Source organism: Corvus hawaiiensis, chromosome 6 (genome assembly GCF_020740725.1).
Source record: "Corvus hawaiiensis isolate bCorHaw1 chromosome 6, bCorHaw1.pri.cur, whole genome shotgun sequence".
Taxonomy (NCBI): domain Eukaryota; kingdom Metazoa; phylum Chordata; class Aves; order Passeriformes; family Corvidae; genus Corvus; species Corvus hawaiiensis.
In genome coordinates this window covers 20,795,467-20,820,858 of record NC_063218.1, presented here as the reverse complement: position 1 = coordinate 20,820,858, position 25,392 = coordinate 20,795,467, and the positions used below count along the sequence as shown (strand labels likewise).

General features: G+C 39.7%; 1 protein-coding gene across 4 annotated transcripts in view; it reads left to right on the top strand.

The window, feature by feature from the left end:
- Nucleotides 1–4,420: 4,420 nt before the first annotated feature.
- Nucleotides 4,421–25,392, top strand: part of TSHR (thyroid stimulating hormone receptor) — a 61,234-nt gene continuing 40,262 nt past the window's right edge. For 2 of the 4 annotated variants that reach the window (XM_048308102.1, XM_048308101.1), the window contains exon 1: nucleotides 4,637–5,005. In XM_048308102.1, coding sequence (XP_048164059.1) covers nucleotides 4,836–5,005 — 170 coding nt within the window. In that variant the 5' untranslated portion in view covers nucleotides 4,637–4,835. Of the gene's footprint in view, nucleotides 4,495–4,636; nucleotides 5,006–22,852; nucleotides 22,925–25,392 lie in introns of those variants that run through there. The other 2 variants (XM_048308099.1, XM_048308100.1) reach the window with 2 other exon arrangements.

Here is a 25,392-nt window from a genome sequence, read left to right as displayed (position 1 = left end):
TATTCTTGAAAAAGTTGAACAGAAGGACCAGGAACTGTCTAGAAGAAGACAGAGCATGGCAATGCAAGGCCAGCAGCTCCCTCAGGGCCAGGCACCAGGAGCCACAGGGTATCCTCCTAGAGCAGCAGACAGGGCCTGGCAGCCGATTCTATCCCACCAGCCCTGCCAGGGTCTGGGAAGCTGGTGGCTTTTGGGGCAGCCACAACCCCAGGTACTGTCACCTCCTGAGGGAATTGGGACAGGCTAAGGCAGGGCCAAGGTGGCAGCCATGGCCAGGCAGGACAGTTGGAGACCAGCCCCAGTGTGGTAGTGCTGGGGCAGGGACTGATAGCCCTGGAGGCTGACACGGTCCTGGGCTTTGTGCAGGCTGGGGGAAGGTCCTAGTGGAGGCCAGGAGGAGTCAGGTCCATCAGTGCTCTCAGCTCTGACAGGCTGCTCTAGGGAAGGACTGCAGGCTGTGAGCCAGGTGTGGCCACAGCACAGAGAGTGACACAGTCCTGCAGCATCTCAGCAGGACTGGGTTGGTAATATTGACAGTCACAGCAAGGCAAGGAATGAAAACAGATCCAGGATCCAGATAGGAGGAGCAAGAGACACCTGGAGACAAGACTACAGTGTAGGTCCAAGGTCTATCAAGGAGACAGGACTGGAGAGAAGACCAGAGACAATGCTACCTTTCACATCGGTCCCCAGGAAATGCAGGAAAATGAGTCAGCAAGACAGGGCTGCAGGAATCAGGCTGGGAATGAATTCAGTGTTTAAATATCTCAGTCCTGAGCTGACCCAGAGCTGTCACAGAGGGTACATGGTGCTGGGGTGGGCAGGTTGGCCAGGACAGAGCCCTGACAGAGGGAAACAACTGAATGGTGATTGCAGACTTGTAACCAGCAAATTCCTTAAACATGCTAGAAACTACAATGCAAACATCATCTTGCTCTTCCGAGCGAAGCCAGTGCCCATGGAAACACCGTGTGGTTAGCAACAGTCATTTTTCTCTCTGAACTCTGTTGATGTTCCTGGTTCAGAATGTGCAAGCCAAGTCTTGAAGCACAGAAGGAGGTGCATCCAGACCTGGAGCTCTTCCCAGGCTGAAGTTACATGTTCTGTCCTGTTTCCTTCAAGACTATCAGGCCTTCAGCAACAGGAGTCCCTTGCTTCTCTCATTTATCGTTCAAGCCCAGAAACCATATATTAAGCAGTTCTTATTTATTTTAGAATCTGTTCCAAACATCTTTGTGTCAGCCTTGCCATTTCTTTGGTATACAATCTTTCACAGTTTCCATTTTTGATCCCTTAGAAATAGCTGGGAGGATACTTTTCCTTCCATTAATTCTTTCTGGACTATCACCACTGCCACAGAGGCATTGGCATGCCAAAGCTTCTGATGCCAGTATGTATGTGCATGCTCTTTTTCCCTAATAAATGAAAAATAATTCAAAATACTTTGCTCTCAGTGAAAGAGCAATGAAGCAAATTACCCTTCTTCTTATTTAAGAGTCTGAAACACAATTATGATGGAGTAGTTAATGCAGGTTACCCTATTAGTAAAGGTAAGTATGCCAGATGAGTCAGTAGGATTTGGTTTATGATGTGAATGACACAAATCTTGGGACTACTTATCTTCCCACCAGTAAAACTATTTCTCCTTTATTTTGTCCATGCACAGTGATACATAAAAAGTAACTCTGAAGTTGGAATAAAAGTGGGAAAGGGGCGGGCTGCCAGAGAGTACACACAAGATATTGTAACAAATCACTCCAGCAGTACTGTAATTAGAGATGTGTCTCCCATCTCTGGTCTTTTCTGGCAAATGAGGTCATGTTGTGAGAAGTAGGAACTCCTCTGTTATGCTCAGAGTCATACTAAGCCATCAAAATTGGTTGTGAGAAAACAGAGATTAAGCTGGAAGAGAATTTTGTGCTGCTTGAAGCTGACAAATTGCCTCTGGACAGTGCCGGGCAATATTGTTTGCTGGATGAAACAACTATAACTTGTACCCACCACACCTGGAAATCAGGTGTAGAATGGGCTCATGACAGCTGAGAGATAGGTCCAAAAGACAACAGAAATTCCTTTGATGATGCATTTGTTTTGCTATATGGTTTTGTATGCTTTGTGTCAGCCTGTGTCAACCCATATTTCTTTGCCAAAGCCAAAAGGAGCAGAGATTTTCATTTCTTATTTCTAATATGGTATACAGTGTCCCTGGGACAAGCTGTTACTTTGGCAGTAAGAAGCAGAAAACCAGATGAGAATGTTGATATCCTGGAAAACCCTATAGGCAGGTATAGCGCTGCATGATTTTTGTAACATGTAACACATTAAGTGAAGTTCATTAAGTGGCTGATTATTCCCGTTGGATAGAGGATCCAAGGCAAGCCTAACTCCACTAAACTTTTATGTTTGTTTGGTCTCTGATATATTTGCATTTGATTTTTAAAAATTATGGCCATGGAAACCACAACAGCATGAGAAGAAAAAAGAAGACAAGTCCCACAGATCCTGGCAAAAGCCTCCCTGCAGTACAGGTGGGCACTGAGGTGATGTTTCCAGATCTGGGAAAGATCAGTGGCATTGAATGGAGCACACAGTAAGGAACCCTGAGCTTGCACTGCTACCCCATTCTTGTGATTTGCCCTCAGAGATCAGTAAGACTTCAAAGTATTATGAAATAATACAATTGTGTCCCACAACTGATATAATAGGTGGATGAGAATTGTTATCTTGTCTATGGTTCCTAAAACAGGAAGACAGGCTATGCCTCATGAATGCCAGGCAATATTACTCTGAGTGTGTTGGACAGCAATATAAGTTTTGCAGATTGTAACAACTGTGGTAATGTTGTACTTGCTGACTCTCAGTTACTGTGCCAAACAGGATATGGCGCATCTAGCTTCCAAAGAGGACACAATGGGTGGCACAGGACCAGATGGGGCAGCAGCACAGAATTAGGTGTGTTTCCACTTTCAGAACCTGTACTGCTTTGTGGCTTTCTTCTTCATGAAATGTGGCGTTAGCTCTTGGCTGGGAAAGAACATGATTCCACTGCTGAGAGATGGCAACCTTGAAAACCTTGGTAGCAGCCTGGAGCAAGCCAGTCTGGCTTATGCCATAGTGGAATCTGCTCCCTTAGCACTGAGCAAAGTGGTGAACAGTTACAGAGCTCCATGTCTGACTTGGCAAGACTGAGTCACACCTTTTGTCTCATCTGTGCCTCTGTGGAGTGTGTATCTCTCTTGTTCATTTGCCTTGAAATTCAGTGATCTGCCTGTGGCTTCGTTGTTATTTAGTCAGGTTGGTACAGACACCAAAAAATGGTGGTGGATGGTGGCTCTTAGGGCTGCAAGTGAGTTACAGATGTGAGCAGTGTGTCAGAAGGACATGACTGAACAGGACATAGGGCAGCCAGTGTTCCTAAAGGAATTCATGCAATGCAGTGTGAAGTTGTCTAGGACACTGTTGTGGGTGCTTCAGCTTGTCCCCTCTCTGGGACACCCCTAAGGATATCCCATCCTAAACAGGAATAAGTGTAACTGATGGGATCCCTCACGTACACAAGATCTAACTGCTTAACATAGGCCCTTAAGATCAGGATTTATGTTATATTTCTTTATGGGCACAGTGTCATTTGCTTACCTTTAAAAGATGCAGTAAAGGGATTCATTACATTTAGGAAACACATACTGGTCAGCTGACTTAAAGTACTTTTAAAGAGTTATATCAAAATAGTGTCTGATGTGTTGTACTCAAAACATTGGAATAACTCTAACATAGCTGGAGGGGAACTATTTATCCAAGAATATTGTAGTCTAATTTACACTGTGCATAGGATACATTTTCAAGTTCCCTCCTCTGAAGGTTACAAACATTTATTTTGACATTTTTCTTGTTGTGTACCTACTTAAGGTGACAATAATTCCACTTTATTTCTGTCAAGGTTAGATTTTTTTCCCCCCATTTTTTTTCTTCAGTGAATGGATTTCATCTTTTCTGATAATGTGGAAAATGCTACTCTGTCCTCTTTTGCTCCATCCTGTCATTTTCAAAATCATTAATTTTAAATTTTCAGTGCTTTTTAAACTTCTTTACGTTTAGCACATATCTAACTTGTAGTCAGTGAATTTTTGCTTGTCGTAGAGGTCTGCTTTAACTTCACTGCTTTCATAGGTGAGTTAGTATGGCTCTTACTCAACCTCTTTCCTTCTGTTCCTTTCTGCAAAGATGCCAGGAGGAATGGTCGGGATCCGACGTTTCGCCGCTGCCTTTGAAAACGGCTCGACGGGCCGGTCCCGCTGCCGGCGTGAGTCTCGCCCCGGCAGAGCAGGGCTGGGCTGGGCTGGGCTGGGCTGGGTAGGGCTGAGAGCCCGCTGTCCCCACGCAGTCCCGGCCGCCCGCGGCAGGCGGCCCCGGCGCCCCAAGGCTGCGCTGGATCCGCCGGCTGCGGACGAAGCGCGGGGAGCGGCGGGGTCCCGGGACACAGCGGTGAGAGCCGGGGTACGGGCGCTGCCGGGGGCGGGCCCCGGGGGACCCTGCGGGAGGGGTGCGGAGGAGCAGGGGGCCGGGTCCTTGTGGGGCGGCAGCGGCGGGGAAGGATGGCCGGCGGGGTGGGCGCGGGGCCGGGGCAAGGAGAGGGACCCTGCCCGATGGCGAGGGCGCGCAGGGCTTGCTGAGATCTTTCCTGACCCCGCTTAGGGAGGAGGCGGCGTTGTCCAACGTAGGTGCCGCCTTTCCCCGGCAGCTTGTCCCGGCGGGGCAGCGTTGTCTGCCCCTGCAGCTCTGGAGTCTCCTCGTCCCCTCGGAGAAGCGAGGGGCAGAGCGGGAGCGGACGGCGAAAGATGCTGTGCGTCACGGTAGCCTTTCACTTGCTGCTGATGCTGGTGCTGTGCAGCCAGGGCATAGAGAGGTGTCCTTCAGACTTCTGCGAGTGCTCCGACTGGGAGGACTACAAAATCACTTGCAGGGACATCTACTTCATTCCCAGCCTTCCGGAGGATACCCAGACCCTGTGAGTACATTGCGATGGTTTAGGGAAGCAAAGTCGTCATACTTTGCAAGCAGGAGATGCTCTGAGCTAATGTCCTGTGAGATGAGGAAGTGGCGAGAGGGGAGAAGTGCTGCAGATTACCTGGGCGGTACGGGATAGCGGGAACGGCAGTGTGCACACTCTGCGTGTGGCTGGAGGAGGTAGGAAAAATCACTCTCAAACCTTAAAGAGCTGCGAAGAGATGGTTGTTCATTGGATCTTAAGAGTTCTGTGTAAAATACTGGAAAATTAGTAACTGGGCTGTTTGTGGGCAAAGTGAGCACTAGGCTGGATTCTGTGTAGCAAGTGCTTAGCAGATGAGGGGAAGGAAGGGTAGATCAAACAAGTTTTGTGATTAGAAACTGATAGGGATTGGATGTGTCACCTCACAGAGTTCCACGAAATCCTCTGTGCATTTTCAGCTTCTTTGTTAAAGCTGGAAAAAATAAATAAAATCCATGAGAATTGAGAATCCAAGTATACTCTCTGGGAGATGGAGTACTTCAGATCAAAGTGTGGAGTGTGGGATAAAGCAGCAAATTTAGAGTTTGCCAAAGTGATAGAGAATTCAGGTACCTAAGCCTAAGTGTTTGGTCCATTACAGGCACTGTAGATCTTGTCTGAGTTCCTGCTGCCAGCCCAGATGAGCATCTTATGTCATATCTGTCAGTTAAATACTGTAGTGCGACTGAAATGGCACCTGCTAGTTAGTTAAAACTGAGCAGATAAATCACTCCTGGCTTTTACTTTGTTTCTTGAGTTACAAAATGTTTCTAGTCTCTGTGGGAAGGTTCTTTTGTAAATATAGATTACTTTCTGATAAAGTAAATGAACTCAAACTCAGTTGATTTAATTGCAAGATAAAACAGTAACAGATTGATTGGTTTATGTCTTGATAATGATTCTCAGGACTTTATTTTAAAATACAAACCATTAAGTTACTTGAACTTATTTGAATGCTGCTCAGATTTTTTAACACTGAAAGTAAAAGCTTAATTTGATCACTTGCCTAGAAAGAAAGAAAAAATTATTTATTTCCATTATTTTTGCTTGCCTTTAATTTTTTTGATGGTTAGACTGCAATATTTCAGTTAAGATTCTAAATTATACAAGTTTTTTTTGTTATTATACTTTTATATACACAGTTTATTTAGGTTGAAATTGCAGTGATGTTACTATAGTATGTTCTATGAAATCTACCAAGTAGTGTGTTCTTTGAAATCTACCATGACAAATTAGAAAATATAGGAGTTTCAGTTTATAGAAGCAAATGCCTTTGTACAGACATTTAAAAGAGTTAATAGAAACAATGAGATCACATAATGAAATTTGATACTTTCCTTGAAACATGCTGGTTTGATGGCTGAGAGGTACCTCTCTACATACAGCTCCAGAAATAAAGCACTCTGGCCACTAGAATTCTAGTGTTTTAAATATATGTAATAATGGGGGCTGTAAAATAATAAGCTATTGTTTTGAAAAGACAAAAACACACAGTGAAGATCTTATTTCCATGGGAGAAATAATTAACAAAAACAAATGAAAAATATTTTTCTGTTTATTTTGGGTGAAATTTAATCATGTGCACCAACTAGAGTGACCATTGCAAACTTCTCAAGACAGGTACTCCCTACTGTATCAAGAAAATATTCCAGGTAATGACAATTGTGATTTTATAGTGTAGAACATGCACTGCAATAGTGTTTTATTTGAAAGCAAATGGGAAAATTATCTGAGGAAATAAGGAAACAGAGCTCTTTTCACACACAACCCCCCCCCCCCCCAAACAAACAAACAAACAAAATACAACCTAATCAACCAAATAACAGCAACAAAACAAAAAAAAAAAAACCACCCCTCTTTTTAACTTCAGTTTGAAGTTTCCTCTCTGGGTGAAGTGTGTTCATTTTTCTTCTGTTCTCTTACTTGAATTGCTGAAGTCTGGTGGGCTGTACGTAGTTCTGTAGTCCCTTGCTCTCTGTAAATGTCTTAAACTTCTTTACCTCCATATGTTAAATGGGAGCCATAACAGTTACTTATATGTGTTTGCTGCTTCAGTTTGCAGTTCTGAGTGTTTTCAGATGCTTCAGACTGGATTATTTGCACATGGCAGATAAAATAACACGCAGAGTTTTTGTGAGAGATTGTGAAGCGTGTTACCTTTATTCCATCATGTTTTCATCCTTTTGCCATATAATAGGCAATAGTTCTGAATCAAAGACAAAAGATTCCAAAATAATTGAAGTTTCTGTTAAGAACAAATGAACACTTCTTTGAGATGAAATATGTAACTGTACACATCTGCACATTTTATGTTGAAACCCTCTACAATTTTCCTTAAATCCAGCAAGTTTGTTACTTTAGGCAAAGTAATTCTGCTTCTTGGTGGTAACATGTGAACCTCAAGATTGCCAGTTTAAAAACTTTTTTGTGTGGCTATTCAGTTTTGTAGGGTTTGTAGGACTAAGAGACTGGTGAGTCTAAGAACACTTTGCCAGCTTTTGGAGATGATGAGCTCTTTTCAGTGCACAGGATCTTGAAACTCCAATTAAAGTTTCATTCTGATTATTCAATCAGGACTGTTCTCATTTCTCTACCCTACTTTAAGACAATGGGGCAAACCTTTATTTAAGAAATGCTTATAAGAAATTCCAATAAATGTTTATTTCTAACTCTTTTAGAGAAAAGTGACATGAACTTAAGCCAGAAAAGTGTGTTTATTTTAAACTGTTTGTAATGTATTTATCCAAAAATAGTTAATGCAGGTGCTTATCCAGAATGCCTGCATACGCAGAATTGATCTTGGAGATGTCCTTTTTTCAACATAAGATTTTTTTTTTTTTTAGTTCCTTTTCTGGGAAATTAACAAGAGAAGTAGAAAGAAAAAGGTTGTGTATATTATAGGTAATTCTTGTCTTGTTGCCTGAAGTTAAGGATTATATAATCCTTATATAATATATACACATACCATACTTTGGCAGGGAAGCCATTCCAAGTGGTATGCAAATTCAGTACTAAAAATATGGAATAACTTATCAATTATTTTGTCATATCTATATTTTTATGCCTCTCTCTGAATAGCTGACACCCTGACTTGGTCTGTTGCCATTTTACCACCTCCTGGTCCTCCTTTGCTTCTGCCTTTGCCTATCCTTGTCTCCAGTCCTCCATGCTATGACAGTGGCAATACATGCATGGTAGTGAGGAGATCTCTGTCCCAGCCCCTTGGCTGGCAGTGTTTTTCTCTTCCACCAGCAAAGTGCTGGAGCAGAGCAACAGTTGGTGCTGTAACCTCCTCTATGTTGGAAGGAATATGGCAGAAGAGATCCTGGCCTTTCAGTGCAAGCAGTTCCACTAGGAAGTGGAGGTTAATGACTAGGAAGTGGAGGTAAAGATTTACTTACACATACAGATCACCAAAGCCCTAGTGAACATTTGTCCAAAGATATAATTGCATCATAATGCTTGAATTGTTGTAATATCCTTCTTGCCCTCATTATGATGACACGATCAGATGGTATCGCTATCACAGCATCACCTCAATGCACTTCTCAATGCTTTTCATTTTATAAATGTATTTTTGTAGCTTTTAATTATTTTTCTTTTGACAATAAAACTAATAAAGTCTTTCTTCTTATTTAGTGTGCATTTCGTCTCCTGCATTCACTTACTTAAATAACTTAATCTCTCTCTTCTCCCTTCCCTTCCCTTCCCTTCCCTTCCCTTCCCTTCCCTTCCCTTCCCTTCCCTTCCCTTCCCTTCCCTTCCCTTCCCTTCCCTTCCCTTCCCTTCCCTTCCCTTCCCTTCCCATATTAATATGGTTTCTATGCTGTACCCAGGTGGTGTTTTCACATCAACACAATCAAATTTGATTGAAATTGAACAAGAGGATATTAGGCAAGGACAATGGAACTGGTAAATAAATAGACACAAAACCAGTAGAGTTGTCAAGAATATGCTCTTTACATCTGGTATTAAGCTACAATTCTACATCTGCTCCAATATATTGGCCATAGGTAGGATACTGCCTTTTGACTAATGCAAGGCAGCTCACCCTTCAGGGATAAGGAACCCTAATATGTCATGTTTACTATATTGGCAAGGGTGAGCATGTGGATACCAGGCTAAGATGTAGTGAATCAGCTGGTGTATTTAGTTCCCCATGCTATTGTTAGCTTTTAATAAAGGACATACGGAAACTGTGCAACGTTTTACACATTTAAAATGTGATATTTAGAAGTAGCAATGATATGTCAAGTGCTCATAAATACTTATTGATAAACATGGTTTTTTGAACTGGAGAACAAAATATATAGGGACTAAACAGTTTTACCTGTAATAACTGCATCACCAGCATCCACTTTTTTATTTGCTTAATGTGTAATTTAGAGCGTTTTGGTTCACAGAAGCTATAAGTAGTACTGAAGGCGATGATGTCTCTAATTTACATACAAAATAAATTACACTGATTTAAAATATTTCCCCCAAACCTAAATCTTAGGAATTGTCTGAAATTCAGAGATATTGTGATTTCAAGTAATTCTAATAGTTATCTTTTTATAGACTTCATTGCTTCAGAATTAAGTATGGAGCCTCATAAATGCATCTTCACAAGACAACCCTGCAACCTAAGCACATAATTATTATCCCTATTCTAATGCTGAAGTACTGAGAGTCTAAAAAAACATGAGGAGCACTGACATGCTTAGACAACGGAAGGAAACTATTAGGTTATCCTTCAGAAAATGGAAGTCATGCCCAGAAAAGGAAATCTTTGGAAACATGAAGTAACACAGTAAAAAAATACTTTCAAGAGAAACTTGTAATATCATAAAAACTCAGTATAGTCTTTAAAACATATCAAATGCTAATCTCGAAAAACTATCCAATTACAGTGTCAGTATGAGTTTTGTTTGAAACGAACTGAAAAAATTGAGTAGATTTAAATTCCCTGAACCAGATAATACTTGTGTTAGTTCCATAGGCAAAAAATTGCTGCATTACCTAGTGTAGTATGCAACTTACTGTTTAATTCAGCCATGGTGACAAAGCAATGGAAGGTCAAGAGTGTAGCATAATTCTTTTTAAAAATGTTTTAGGGAATACCTTGGGAACTAAATGCTTGTTGGTCTGTCTTCTCTGAAAGACTCTGAAAAACAGGAAGGACTCAAGCTGATAGATAGGGTGTAGTGTTTGCTGGGTCAGTGATGGTCAAATGATGGGATGGTCAGGCCCAGAGAGTGGTGGTGAATGGAGTTACATCCAGCTGAAAGCTGGTCGCAAGTGATGTTCCCCAGAGTTCAGTGTTGGGGACAGTTCTGTTTAATATCTTTATTGATGATCTGAACAAGGGAACCAAGTGCACCCTCAGCAGCTTTGCAGTCAACACCAGGCTGAGTGGGAATGTTGATCTGTTGAAGAGTAGGAAGGCTCTACAGAGGGATTTGGACATGGGGCACGAAAAGTCCATTCAGGCTGAAGGAAGAGTGGCTGAAAAGCTGCCTGGAGTCAAATAACCATATATTCTGTATATTCTGGAGGTAATATATAATGGCAGCACTTTTTGAAATAATGTTTTAGTTGCAATTAGTTCATTTTCCAAAAAATAGTGAGTTATTTTCACTTGTAGAAGTATTTAACTATTTCTGAAGTCAAAACCTGATTTGAACCTTCTTAATTTTTTTTTTTTTTTTACCAAACACCATTATACTTACCAAATCCGTGAAATTGTTTTATCAATTGTCTTTCAGGTAATGATTTAAATAATTCCATGTACATACTGCAACATAAAACGTTTTCTAAATACTGTATTTTACATGAAACTATAGTTTCTTGTCAAATCTGATGCTTGTTATTATATTTTCCTACATATTTTGCTTAGAAAGGCATGGTATTGCTTCTATAATCCTGCTGTTAACATACAAAAATCCTGCATTTGACATACAGTAGGTCCAATATACTAGGTTGAAAAATTAGTGTGTGTTATCATCGCAGTTAAAGTGAAATGTTAAAGTGAAAGGATTTGTTCATAATCACAATGGTAAGTTGAAGCACTGTTATAAGGGTTCTTGATGTTATTTACAAACTGTGCACTGCTTTACTGTGCACACACAGGCCAACTCAAAGTGAGCAAATGAAGAACAGGAATGAGTGGCAGTAAAGGAGCAGAGAAACTGCTAAAGACCAAAATAATATCTTGTAAACATTGAATACAATATTATTTTTCATTCCTTATCAGTCATTGTATCAGTAGCATTTCTTGTACATTTGGAACATTTAAATTTCCTGTGTCATGGCACAGAATCCCATCAAATGCTGGGAACTGTACAACCTCAAACCAAAAAGCCATTGCCATTCCTAGTAGAAACAAGCATTACTTCAGCATTTTTTAACTGCACACCAAACTTGCTCAACAGAAAGCAGAAGGATTGCAAGTAGTTCTTTTGTAAATGCTGTGAAGAGCTTAACCTCAATGAGAATATCACACATTTTTACAGAAGACACTGGTGATAAGGCAGTAGAAATTCATTTGTACCATTTCCTTGTCCTAGAAGATGACGAGTTTTGATCATCATAGTAGCAAAAGAGTAGTTTATACCAGAGTTAAAAAAACTCTATTTTTAGAGTTGATTTCAACAGAGGTTCAACAGACTGATTCTGTAAGTGTTACACTACACTGAATCTTGAATTGCTACTGTAGTCAGTTTTCATTACAGTGTTTTCTTTTGACATAAAATTTCCAATCCATTACACTTCAGAAGCACACAACAGCCTTCTCTTGAATTGGGAAACAGAGCTTATTGATATATCTGTAAAAGAGAAGAAAAAGCTTAAATTTTACAAAAAAAAAAGAAAAAGAAAAATTCATGTGACTACTAAGGGGTAATTTACAGATTTTTTTGCAAATAGCTAATATCAGTTAAGAGGGCAACTTTTCATGAATCTGACTCATACAGACTGTTTATATATTTTCAAAATCAATAAATGTTTGGTGTTTTCCTTAACATGGGTTTACAGAACCTCAAAACAGTCTATAAAAGGTGATTATATTTTGAAAACTGGACTGTCTCAGGAAGTGTTTTAAAAATGTCTAAATGATCTGCCTTCATCACCAGGTGTGACTGAACCTTCCCACATGCAGTTCAGAGAGACTACTGTGAAATGCTAATCTTCCAAAACAGGAATAAGAAAAATGAGGTACAGTCTCAGTTCCTCAAAAACTCAACTTTAGACATGCTTTGGTTGACCATACCTAGGCGACTACTATGTGGTAGCCAAAATCTGGAGAGTAGAAAAAGTAGCTTGTTTTACTCAAAAACGAGAAGTGACCCATCTACAAAAGGCCATTTTATGTCAACAGCTTCTATTCTATTCAAGATTGTGCAATCCAGCCTGTGCCCTGATACCTTACACAAGTCAATGGGAAATGATACTCAGGATTTTGCAAAGTGCAATGCTATGGACTCAAGTTGAAGCAATGAGAGCAACTACATTAAACATTAAACATTACAATTTAAGCATCAATTTAGGCAATGAGCTGCTGACACATACTAAAAGAAGATTAGTTCTCTCTTGAACTCAAGTCAGTGAGTGTGATCTGTCTGGATCTAAAGAAACAGGTATTTTAAATGGCATTCTTTATGAAGAAAGGTTGAATCACACAACATGAAAAGTTTGAGCTATTTTTTTCTCAGAAATAAGTAGATACATAAATATGGAGGCTGAAGAACCAGTCAAGGTAATTGAAATGAAACCTAATATAATTTAGCATAGAATTATTACCGCAGGCCTGGTTCCTATGGTGTATCACCGTGTCCCGCAGCCGTAGGGAGGAGGAGGAGAGAAGATCCAGCAGGCAGGAATTGTGCAGCAAGATTGATTTATTTAATTATTTTACAAACTCTTTTATAGACTTTTTTCTTCATAGTCTAATTGGACAAAGGACCAGCCACCCCTTGGGGGTGATTGGCCAAAATCCTAAAACATCCATTGTCAAAATATTTTTCTACTATACCATAAACAAGACTTTTCAAGGTTGCAGGTGGCTTGGTTGTTTACATTCCCTGCTACCTCTTCTGTGAGAGAGAAAAGTCTCTCACGGACTTAGAAAATAGCAAGAAAATCCTCACTAACAGCATAGAATCATACAATAGTTTGGGTTGGAATGTACCTTTGAAGATCATCTAGTCCAACTGCCTCTTCAAAGAGCAAGGGCATCTTCAACTTGATCAGGTTGATCAGAGTACCATCCAGCCTGACCTTGAATGCTTCCAGGGATGATTTATCTACCACCTTTATGAGCAATCTGTGCCTGGGTTTCACCATGTTCATTTTAAAAATGTCTTCTTTATATTTAGTCTGAATTGATCACCTTTTAGTTTAAAATCATAACCCCCTGACTTATTGCAACAGGCTCTACTAAAAATGTGTCCCCAGCTTCTTTTTAGAAGCCCTCTTTAAGTGCTGGAAGGCTGCAATAAAGTCTCTCTGGAGCCTTCTCTTCTGCAGGCTGAAAAAACCCAGCTTTCTCAACCTTTCCTCATAGAGAGATGTTACAGCCCTCTGATCATCTTTGTGGCCCTCCACTGAACCTGCACCAGCAGGTCCATATCTTTTCTGTGCTTAGTACTCCAGAGCTGGATGCAGTACTCCAGGTGGGGTCTCACCTGATCAGAGGAGAGAAGCTGAATCCCCTCCCTCACCCTGCTGCCCACAGTGCTTTGGATGCAGCCAAACGTTTGGCTTTCTGGGCTGTGAGTACACATTGCTGGATCCTCTCATCCACCAGCACCCCCAAGTCGTTCTCATCAGGGCTGCTCTCAATCTGTTCATCCCCAGCCTGTGTTGATACCGGGGGTTGCCCTGACCTAGGTGCAGCACCTTGTGCTTGGTCTTGTTTAACCACATGAGATTCCCATGGGCCGATTTCTTGAGCTTGTCCAGGTCCCTCTGGATGACATCCCATCCTTCAGGTGTGGCAACTGCACCACTTAAGCTTCGTGTCATCAATAGATTTGCTGAAGGTTCATTCAATCCAACTGTTTATGTAATTGATGAAGATATTATTCTCTGCTGGGCACAAGACTTGTGTATTTGCCCACTACTGGGCACAACACTTTTCACTGTTCTCCATCAGGACATTGAGCCATTGACCACAACCCTCTGAATGGGACCATTTTCAGCCACTTTCTTATCTATCAAACAGTCCACCTATCAAATCCATCTCTCTCCAATTTAGAGAGAAGGATGTTGTGGGGCACTGTGTCAAACACTTTACAGAAGTCCAGATAAATGACATCTGTAGCACTTCCATTGTCCCCTGGTGTGGTCACTCCATCAGAGAAGGCCACTGGGCTGGTCAGACAGGACTTGCCCTTGGTGCAGCTGTGCTGGCTGTCCCAAATCCCTTCCCTGTCCTCCATGTGCCTTAACGTAGCTTCTGGGAGGATCTTCCCAGGAGCAGAGATGAGACTGACAGGTCAGTAGTTGCCACAGTCCTCCTTCCTACCCTTTTAGAAGATGGGTACAATGCTTCCCCGTTTCCAGTTACCTGGCACTTCACCCAATTGCCATATTAAAACACTACAGCTTCATATAGTTCCTTTTATTTTGATCACAGACATTCCTATTTCATTACTTTTGAACTAAATTTTGATTTTGACCTAAATGGTACTGTAACTTTTTTTACCCTGAACTTTAAACTTTTATAATGGCCTGCAATGAAATGTACTCTACAGTAGAGAAGAGCCATGTTTCTGAAATATTGAGCTAAAAGTCTATAAATGGCTGCAAAGAAAGTTCAAACAGGAACACAAAATTTTGAAAAGAGCAATCTGAAGAGGTTCACTTCCTACAGGGAAGGAGAGTAAGAACAGGCTGTAATTGCTGGCTACTATTGTGTTTAATCGGAGAACCACTAAGTGCCTATAATTGCTGCCAGCTGCTCAGCAGAGGTAAAAAAGTGAAACTGAATGTTAAGAATTATTAAGATAGAAATATAGATGAAAGTAAAGGAATATGTTTTGCCTCTGATTGCGTACATAGCACCTGCAAAAAGGACATTCAAATGTATAAAATTACTTGCATACAAAAAACAACTGCATAGCAGCCACTAGCCTGTGTTTCCTCAGATCCTCCTTTTTGCCTCACTAGAAGACATGCAGGCTGCTTTTCTTTTTCAGACATAACTTCCCTTGATCACTATGATCTTTCAAAGATGATAGGGTAGCCTCAGAATGATATCAGCCAGCTCTCCCTTTGCCCTTAGGTGCAACCCGTCTGGTCCCATAGATTGCTGTATGTCCAGTACCCTTCTGTGCTTCTTTAGTGTATCCTCTACTGCAGGTACTGCCCCATTTCCTTAGGCTGTGCTGCCAGGAAAAGGACTTAAGAGGCCTGGGAGCAAATTAAAAAAAACTAAGTTACAAAAAAGTGGCCTGATTTTGGCTGGAATAGAGTTAATTTTCTTCATAGTACCAAGTGTGGTGCTGTTTTGGATTTGTGCTGGAAAAAGAGTTGGTAATTCAGGGATGTATTAGTATTGTTGGCAGTGCTTAGAGAGTCACAGCCTCTTCTGCTTCTCACACTATCCCGAGCTGGGAGGGGACACAGCGAGCATAGATACCATCTTTATTTCAACCCCCAAATTTTCTCACTTTTACTCTTCTGATTCACTCCCCCATCCTACCCGGGGGGGAGTGAGTGAACAGTGTCTGGGGCTTATTTGCCAGCTGGGGTTAAACCATACCAAGAAGGAACTGGGGTCTTTTCCATGTCCTTTGTCACTAAATCCCTTGTGCCCCTGAGTGGTGAGCCCGCAGTTTCTTTGTTTTCCTTTCATGGACCATGTACTTCCAGAAGTCCCTTTTGTTACCCCACACATACCTTGCAGTTTCAACTCTGTCAGAGCTTTGGCTCTTCTAATATGATCCCTGTATATGAGATTATTCGTATCTTGTGCCCTGGGCAACTGCTTTTGGTCAATGTTCAGGACAGGATCTTGGGTGAGATGGAGCTTTCTTCATGACCCAGTAAGATAATGTTTAGGTTTTCATGCTCCAGGACACTCCAAAGATTCAGTACACACACTTGTTCCCCAGTAACTAACAAAGGTCATTGGAACTAAGATCCATTAGTCAGAAAAGAAACACCCACCAAAATGGTTTAAAAGAGTCCATGGCAAAAAACGGCAGTTTTCTCCTTATCCATTTAATTAGTGAGTTTCCACAAATGGCAATATAAACTAAGAATATATGAAATATAATTTTCCTGCAGAACCTCTCTGAGAGGTAACATTCCTCTTCCTTCCTCCACAAGGACTGATGAAAGTTAGGAAAAGGTAAACCTCTGTCACAGGAGAGTGAACAAAGGTTAAAAAAATGAAAGTCTAGAACTTAACATAGCTATTAGAAAATTAATTCTATTCCTTTTGATGGGTAAATTAAGTTCCAAAGGAAAAAATGATCTGACTTCCTCAGAAACTACCTCTATTACAATGTTCTGTCAAGTCTGACCATGACCCACATGCATTCAGCTGAGCCTTAGCCACTCCTCATGGCAATTTTGAAATTCATGTAGCTGAAAAGGAAAGGTTTGCTTCTAATATAATTCATAAAATGTGTATCTATACTCTTTGCAAAATCCCAACTCTAAGCAAAGAATTATCTTTTTTTCTGGCTGTCAGGAAGAAAAGAGGATAATCTTTACCCTTTCCACCAAAATGATGTCATATTTTTCTTCTTAACCTTTCTTTCTTTCTTTGTATTTGCATATTATTACTTTTTTTTCTTCTTCTTTTTTTTGTTGTTGTTTTTGTTCATTTTCTTGATTTTTGCATGAGTCAGACACATGTATTACACAGTTGTTGGACTATAGAGGCCATTCTCCCAGACTGAAAATGTTTCAGCAAGTCCTATTTACACTACAGACCACTTGAACTATGTCCATTTAAAGAAATTTTTAAATGTTTATTTGGGAATAAGGAAGGAATTTGATTGGAACCTGACTAACTGAGCAGGGATTATAGAACAGCATGCTTTAGTTAATAGTATTTTTTACACTGAAAATGTAAATGAAGAAATTTCCTGCTATTCCATTAGAACAAAAAAAGCAACATCTGGTTTTGTGAGACAAAGAAATCTGAGGTCATATGTGACAGAGAGGAAAGAGGCTTTAAAAGCCTCAGAGGCCTTTATAGAACAGTCTCAGACAGATTTTAAATTTCAGAAAGATCCCTGAAACCTAATTTTTGGTATATAAAAGGCACATAAACTACATAGGAAGTTGCTTCAAGAGTGCTTGAATTTCTACTGAAAACACACACAAGCAGTAATTCTGGTTTCATATTCACTTTACTTAAATAACTTTCATTTATAAATTACAACAATGACAGAGCTCTGGCTCAGGGAAAAGAAAGCAACCCTATTCCAGAAATGGGTGTGTATTATGTATATAAATATATAGCTTTCTACTTCTCATGTTTATCTATATCTCTCTGCAGTCCTACATTACATTTGGAGGCAAGAACTATCTATGTCCTGTCCTCCTACAATGCCCACAGTTACAGGGTTTTGGTCCATGAAGGACAGATATATAAACAATGAATGAAATAATTAATATAAGTTTCTTGATTTTTTTCCTATATGAGGAATATAAGGAATGACTTGGTGTTGACTTGTGGTGATGACAGTGCAAGTTAAATACAGGCAACTATGAGAAGTGTATCTGGTATGCAAATGGACATTCAATACGTAGCCTCTTTTAAAAGGTTCCAGATTAGTACTAAAAATCCAATGGCTGCCTGTCAAAGGGTTTTTTTTCTCCCTGTTAGATTGTGTAAAATCCTCAGTGAAGGATGAGGGAAACTAATAAATGCTGATACAGAAATCTGGTCAGCATCCCTGACATTTCTATTACGAGTAACCGAAGCAATGGAGTACCAGCTGGTATTTCAGACTGTACAGCACTTAAGGTTTAGAATCTTAGAGAAACTGCCAAAGATAGCAGACATGGTACTGGAGTACTATGATAAAGCTGTTAATATACAAGTAAATAAATCTAAGCTTTGAGGTTGATCAAAGAGAACACATTCTGCATATGTTTGTATCTTTACTCAGATCTTCCTTAAGAAATAGCTTTCACTGTTATTTTCTACCCAATACAAATGTTTATGTAAGAATCTTGTGTATTAAATATAAGTTAATGCAGTTACCTCCTCCTCAGGGAGACACTTCCATATACAGGGAAAATTTAGTTCTTTGTTATGGGGAAAAAAAAAAGTCTGGTTAATTTCCAAGGTTGTGACAATCTGGATAAAGACTCTCCAAAAAGATTATTTATTAAAAGTAGGAAACAAAGGAGAAGAATAAAGGAAGTTCCACAGGGATCTGGGTAAGACCTTAGGATGTTTAATATACACTTATAAATGACCTGAAAAAAGGGGATGAACAGTAATGTAACAAAGTTTACTCATGCTAGGAAGTTATTAAGGTAGTAGTGCTAAGAGCTGACTATAAAGAATTTCAGAAGGCTCTTACAGGATGTAGTGGCTGGGAAACAAAATGGTAAATAAAGGCTGGTGTTTATAGAGGAAAGGATTCAGTGGGAGAACCATATAAAGATACATATACTAAAAATGACAGATTCTGAGCTCATAATTTCATCAGGAGGAGATCTTGACATTATGTTAGATCTTGGCATTAGTTCTGAATTCATGTTTAGGAAGAGTCAAAAAAACCTGCAATAAACCCACACAAAACAAATAATCATTAAGCCAAAACCTAAATCTAATATTAGAAAATACTGGGAAAGGAACAGATAGCATACTTTTGTCACTCTACAAATTTAGGGTTTGCCTGTACCTTGAATACCTTGTAGAGCAGGTATTGTCACTTGGGGTAGAAGATTTACTTAGAAATGGAAGAAATACAAAGAAAGCAGGAAGGATGACCAAAGGTATGGAATGGTTTCCAGAGACGTACAGGAGGATGAATCCTTCCCTAATCCTGCTGGCTACACTATTTCTGACACAAGCCAGGATGCCATTGGCCTTCTTGGCCGTCTGGGCACACACTGGCTCATGTTCAGCTGCTGTTGACCAGCACCCCCAGCTCCTTTTCCATTGGGCCACTTTCCAGCCACTCTTCTCCCAACCTGGAGTAGTGTATGGGGTTGTTTTGACCCAAGTGAAGGACCTGGCACTTTGCTTTGTTGAACCTCATACAGTTGGCCTCAGCCCATCAATCCAGCCTGTGCAGGATCCTCTCTAGAACCTTCCTGTCTTCAAGCAGATCAACATTCCTGCCCAGCTTGGTGTCATTTGAAAACTGACTGAGGATGGGATCATTCTTTCCTATAAAGTAATCTTTTTTGACTCAAATCCAGTCATAAGCAGTGGGTGATCACGAATTGAGTAAGGATAAGCTCCAACATTGTGGATTGGTGTTTTTCAAATTCAGTCATAAACAGTGGGTGATCACAAATTGAGCAAGGATAAGCTCCAACATTGTGGATTGGTGTTTTCTGTTTGCTATAAATTAGCAAGTAACCAACCTGAATTCTTGCCTGTCAGTCTGAAAGTGTCCATATGTACCTCAATTTGTAGGAAGAGGATACATTAGCAGTAAGAACTTCCTTTCAGTACCTAATTGTCCCAAACACTGACCTGTACACTTTCATTTTGAAAGCATCTATTATTTAATTTCTTAGGGCTGGGCCAGTTTTGAGAGATACTTTATGTTATTCTGTTGGACTGATAGTTAATTGTAGGAAAGCAGCTATATAGTCTTCTTGCATATTCAGAAGTGATTCCGCACTTTCAGAGTTCCTTTGCTTTGTTAATCTTTCCCTCATTCTTACCACATTGGTAATACTAGCATTGGACACTAGGTGGCTGGTAATCATCTTCTGGTAAGCTCAGCATGAATTTCACTATGTGAAATGTCTTTTCATAGCTATTTTTGCACCACTGAAAGACTACAACACATTTATTTCAGAATAATTAAAAAAATATATTTTTGTGTGTGTTGGATTTAATTGGATATAAAAACCTAGAAACAAATGTGTCAACAGGTCTTTACCTAGCCATTACTTTGCTGTCATGTTTATTTCTCCTATATAAAAGCTGGAAGGTCATTACTTGTTATAATTTTCTCAGAAAAAAGAAATTAGGATGTAAAATTTTTTACTTTGTTTCAAATTGACAAACTCTGTTTCATATTGACATATGGTAAATTTCCCCCCCTGTATTGGTGGAGAATAGTTCATTAAAATACATATAGCTTTTGTTGACATGATTCAAATTATAAACCATGTAATTTCAATCTGAAATTCTTTGGGTGGTCTGTATTTACTTATTGTGTTTTGTAGATGTGCATTTAAAAATTCTTTAAAAATGAAGAGACAACTACATAAAATATATATTTACTTTCCTAATATATCTTACTGAAGTAATATCACTGATACTGCTGTGGATGTTAAAATAATGTCTATAAGGTTAGACATATATTTATATATTTCTGAATATAGAAAATGTGAAACAATTTATGTGTGAGGAAAATACTGGTTTCACATGGATTTTTCACATATTTGCCTCCAGATCCTGTTAAGATAATGTCCTCTCGACACTGGCATGGCCTACTAAGTGCTTTTTGCTTCCTTATTTATCCAGAATTTCCAGGCTTATCTGACAGGATGTGTAAATTTCAAGATTAATGTAAGATTTCAAGATTAATGGGAGCTCATTTAACGTAGCTCACGAATGATGGGTCAGACTCCACTCATTCATGGAGTGGGATGATTGTCTGACATAAGAGCAGGAGGTCAAGAAGAGACCTAGGATGATGTTTAAATTCTTCAGTTTCTAGAAAATGGAATTATTTCTAAGTGGTAAGTTAAGTAATGTAATGATTGGGGATTGAAAGTAACAATGTGTGGATCAGCATTTTTTAGGGGAACAGGGGACCAGAGGTATATAAGAGGGATTAAAAGTGAGCTTGGATAGTCCAAAGTGACTTAAATGATATTTTTCTTGGCTTTTGAGCTCTAACAATCTAAGGTGGAAGCCTTAAGACTGCTTTCTCCTCCTAATGCACCTGGGTTACCATTAGACTTATTTGCAGCAGGGGCACATTGCTGACTGACATTCAACTTGGTGTCCAACAGGACCCCAGGTTTTTTTCTGCAAAGCTGCTTTCCATCTGTTTCCTCCCAACAGTGTTGAACCCTGGAGTTAGTCCTCCCCATGTGCAGGACTTTGCACTTTCTGCTTGGTGAACTGTGTAAGGTTCCAGATGGCCCACTTCTCCAGCCCATCAAGGTCCCTCATTCTCACTATTTTACTTTAAGACCTGTTAAAACCTGGCTGAAACCAGAACTTCCACAGTAATTATTGTCAGCTTCCTCAAAGGCCTGGAAATACAGACAAATGTTGACACAGAACCACAAAATCAGCAGGCTGTGCCGGACTGTACAGAGGTTTTCTACAAATATTTTGTCTAGGATTATGATAATGGAAGGAAGTAGTGTGTGAAGTGGAGGAGGGAGAAGGATGAGAGAGCACTGGTATGGGTGTCACAATGCTATGGGTACAGGGGAATAAGCGATAACCTCTGGACCAATTGACATTCCACCAGTCAGGGGCTTGGCTGGAGCCAGGTGTATTGAGGTCAGGAGAAACATCAATTCACTGTTGGAAAAGTAGAAGTCTTCAGTCATACTTGCAACAAGTATATGGAGTGGAGAAGGTACACTTGGGACGTAGATTCTTCCCTTGGGATTATAGGAATGTACATTCTCTTAATTTATACTTTTAATTCAAGATAAAACTTTTAAGAATTTCTACAGCTATTGTTATTATTAAACTCTATTTCTACAGTTTTATTTCTTGTATGTAAGTTCCAGAACCTTGATAAATCTCAAGATGATAATATATTTGTCTATGTAAATCAAATACAATTATGGTAATCAGAAACTAAACTGAATCAGGAAATCATACTAATTTGTTTATTTCTTTTCTCTTTAACTGTTGTTAAACAGCAACTAGGGGAAAGGTTTATCATTTGTTCTTGATTATTCTTCAAATTATTCATTGACTAGAAATTCTGTAAGTGTGTTCCCAAACTCTATTGGAAAACCAAGGATTAACAACAACAAGTTGTAACTACAAGTTTAACAGACATTGTAGGCTGATTTTCCAAAGCATTTCCTCCTTTCGTGTTTAGAGGAGTGAGTCTGCTAGAGATTCATCTGTTAAGAGCTTGGCTGTTGATAAGTATCTCCCTTAAATATTGTGGGTTTTTCTGAAATCTCCTGCAGATGGGTAAGGTACATGCCACCCCCCATCAGAGGTCTGGAAGAAGAATGTAGTATTAATTACAAAGAAAATAGAGAATTCTGTAGAGATAGTATGTAATTGCTCTAATTCAATTTTGGCTGATATACCTGAATTTCTTGCTCAGAATGAGGGATAGGATATCTTTGTGGAGCCTGAAATGATGAAGAGAATGCTTATTCTCTTAATACTTCATTTACTTCAATGAGCAAATATGTTTTGCTGGTCATGCTGTGGACCTTGAAAGGCCCATCATCACCACTGACTGCTGAGTTCTTGGGAGGGATGATGCAGAAAGCTGTAATTTAGATTGATGAAGCACAGCAAACAAAGCAAGCCACATAATGGAACAGGAATAGAAATGAGGCAAAGATGGCAACACTGGGAAAAGGCAAGATAAGAACAAAAAATATTGGAGTAGAGCTGAAGCTGTGGAGGACTTTTTAATGTTAAATTGTACTTACCAAAGGAAATTAACTGCCAAACTTTTATTTCTCTAGGAGGTTTATGGAGACTCATCTAAGAACAATTCCAAGAGATGCTTTTTCCAATCTCCCCAACATCTCTAGGATGTAAGTTCTCTTCTGTTTCTGATACTATTCTTTTAAATTTTTATTAGAAATCACTCTCCTTCTTCAAAATTCTGTCTTTGTGTATAAAAACTTAGGAAATGAAAATATTCTTGTACCTTTGCATCCTCACCACTTTCATTTTAGAACCGCAGGTAATAATCCTATTGTTTATAACCTGAACCAGCTATAGGAAGGCATTCTAAGCATTTGTGAACAAGACCACTCCCCCTTTATTGAAGTCGATGTGATAAATAAAGCTATAAAACTTTGTTTTAGTTAGCAAATTACAGGAAATCATTTCACTCATAAAAAATGAACATATTCAATTGCTGGTCCTGGCTAAAAATTTGTTTCCAGCTGCCAGCATGATTTGTGGCACATCTCATTGGAGACCAGGGGCATTTCTAGACCAGAGATGGACTTTCACCAAAACATTAATATTTCCGTGATGTGAGAGAGACTTCCATTGTGTCACTTCCTTTGTGTGCAAACATATGCATGGATAGAGTCCATGAAAGCAGAACCAGCATCCTCTATCTGTTTGCCTCACATCAACATTTGTCCTGTTGAAGGTAGCTATGTTAAGGAAACTTGCCTGTCCGACCATCCAGGAGCCACTCTGACAGTCATGTTCACACCATTACCAGCTCGACCGACCATTTCCCATAGCAGAGTCTCAGATGTCCAGATCTTTCAATAGTTTAATCTTGATTCAATAACTAAATAACTAAATAGCCCAAGCTTGGTGCCTCCAAGCAGGGACTCTGAACAAAGGAATCTCTGGGCTTTTACACCCTCACAATCTAAGTGCCCCAGCATCTGTGGTCATTGGCTCCTGCTGTGTCTCTGAGTGTTTCCCTCACCTGGCTGGGCCACAGGTCCCTGGGTCCTTTGTTATGCAAAAAGTCAGCAGTTCATGGCCCCTTGCTTCAGGCTCCTCCCACCCAGAGCTCAACCTGCAGCTCCCACTGCAGCTGCAAACCAAGCTACCTGCACTGAATGGATTCCTCAACAGCTGCCCTTGCACTGTACTGCTCGTTGATGTCAACAGTCTTGACAAAAATTTGTCCCACATTTGTCTGTTCTTTGTCGCTGGCCCATAATCTGTGATCTTGTGCATGACTGATGCAGTGAATTTCTCTGCCACCTCACAATTCACTCCCTAGAATCAGAGCCATGTAATTTAGAAGGGACTTCAGGAGGCCTCTAGTCCATGATCTGCTCATGCGATCCAATCAGAATGCTTAGGGCTTTACCAATCTGGTGCTCAGCTTTATCTGTGGCCACTGTTAACTAAATAAGCCACCACATTCAGCAACAGGCCCAATTTTTCTTGTTCAGCTTTTTATTACTAATGTAGCAATAGGAATTCTTCTTCTTGCCCTTGATGTTCCTTGCAAGTCTCAATTCTATATGAGCTTTGACTCACTAGCTGAGTATTACCATCTAGGAATTCATGAAAAAGGACTTTGGGGGAACATAGTCTGCCTATTATATTTTATAGGTTCATCCAGATATATTGAAGTAAAGACTTTCTATAATCATTATAAGTAATTGTTCTTGAATATCTGCAGCCTCATTTACCATCAGTTTAATCAGATAGATGGTATATTGTTTGGGGGTTTTTTGGAGAGGGAGAAATATCCCTCACATGATGTATGGTATCGTATATAGAAAGGATAAACTTAGTTTAGAACAGAGATTGATTCAATATAAAAGGGTGTCAGCTCTTCTTTGGCTCCAAAAACTCCAAATGGCAGTTTAAATTTGAATACTGTCAATGCCCATCTGGATATTTCTTATAGCATTACTACTACCACAAAACACGAACTCCCACCTTCTTGATATAAACTTCAGGTTAAGGAATCAGTACCTGTATTTTAACTGCAACTCTTATGTGTATGTCTTGGCCTTTAATGTACCGCGTCTCATTTGCCTCTCCCAGCCTATAATTTCCGTGCAATGAAACTGTGCAATGAAAATTTCCAGATCATTCCTGGTTTTGCAATTTCATCTAGAAAATGTTCTGAAGTGTCAACAGGGGAATATATACTGTGTTTACTGTTCCAAATACAGCAGTTCATTTTGCTATATGGTTTCTACTATATGATTTGCACAAATAAACACAGATTTTTTATCTGTACTGAGTAGAAAATTCAGTTGTCCTCTTTATGAACCTTATTTAAACAAAAATTTTAGAGCTACAATTTCTCTTAAATTAATGCATGTCTATGTATTCTTGATAGCCAGAAGTAGAGAATTTTTTCCCCTGTGCTGCTTTTCCACATGAATGAAAGAAAAAGCGTTTTAATTACATGCTTAATTGCAAAGCTAATTGCTGTCAGAAAGGCGTCACTGAATAAAAGAGTTTTATAGGATATTCAAATGCAAAAGAAATTTCTGGTTTCCACTGTTAATCATGCAAATACACTAAATCTTGGTAAAATGACTTCACCTGCTGTTTTCTG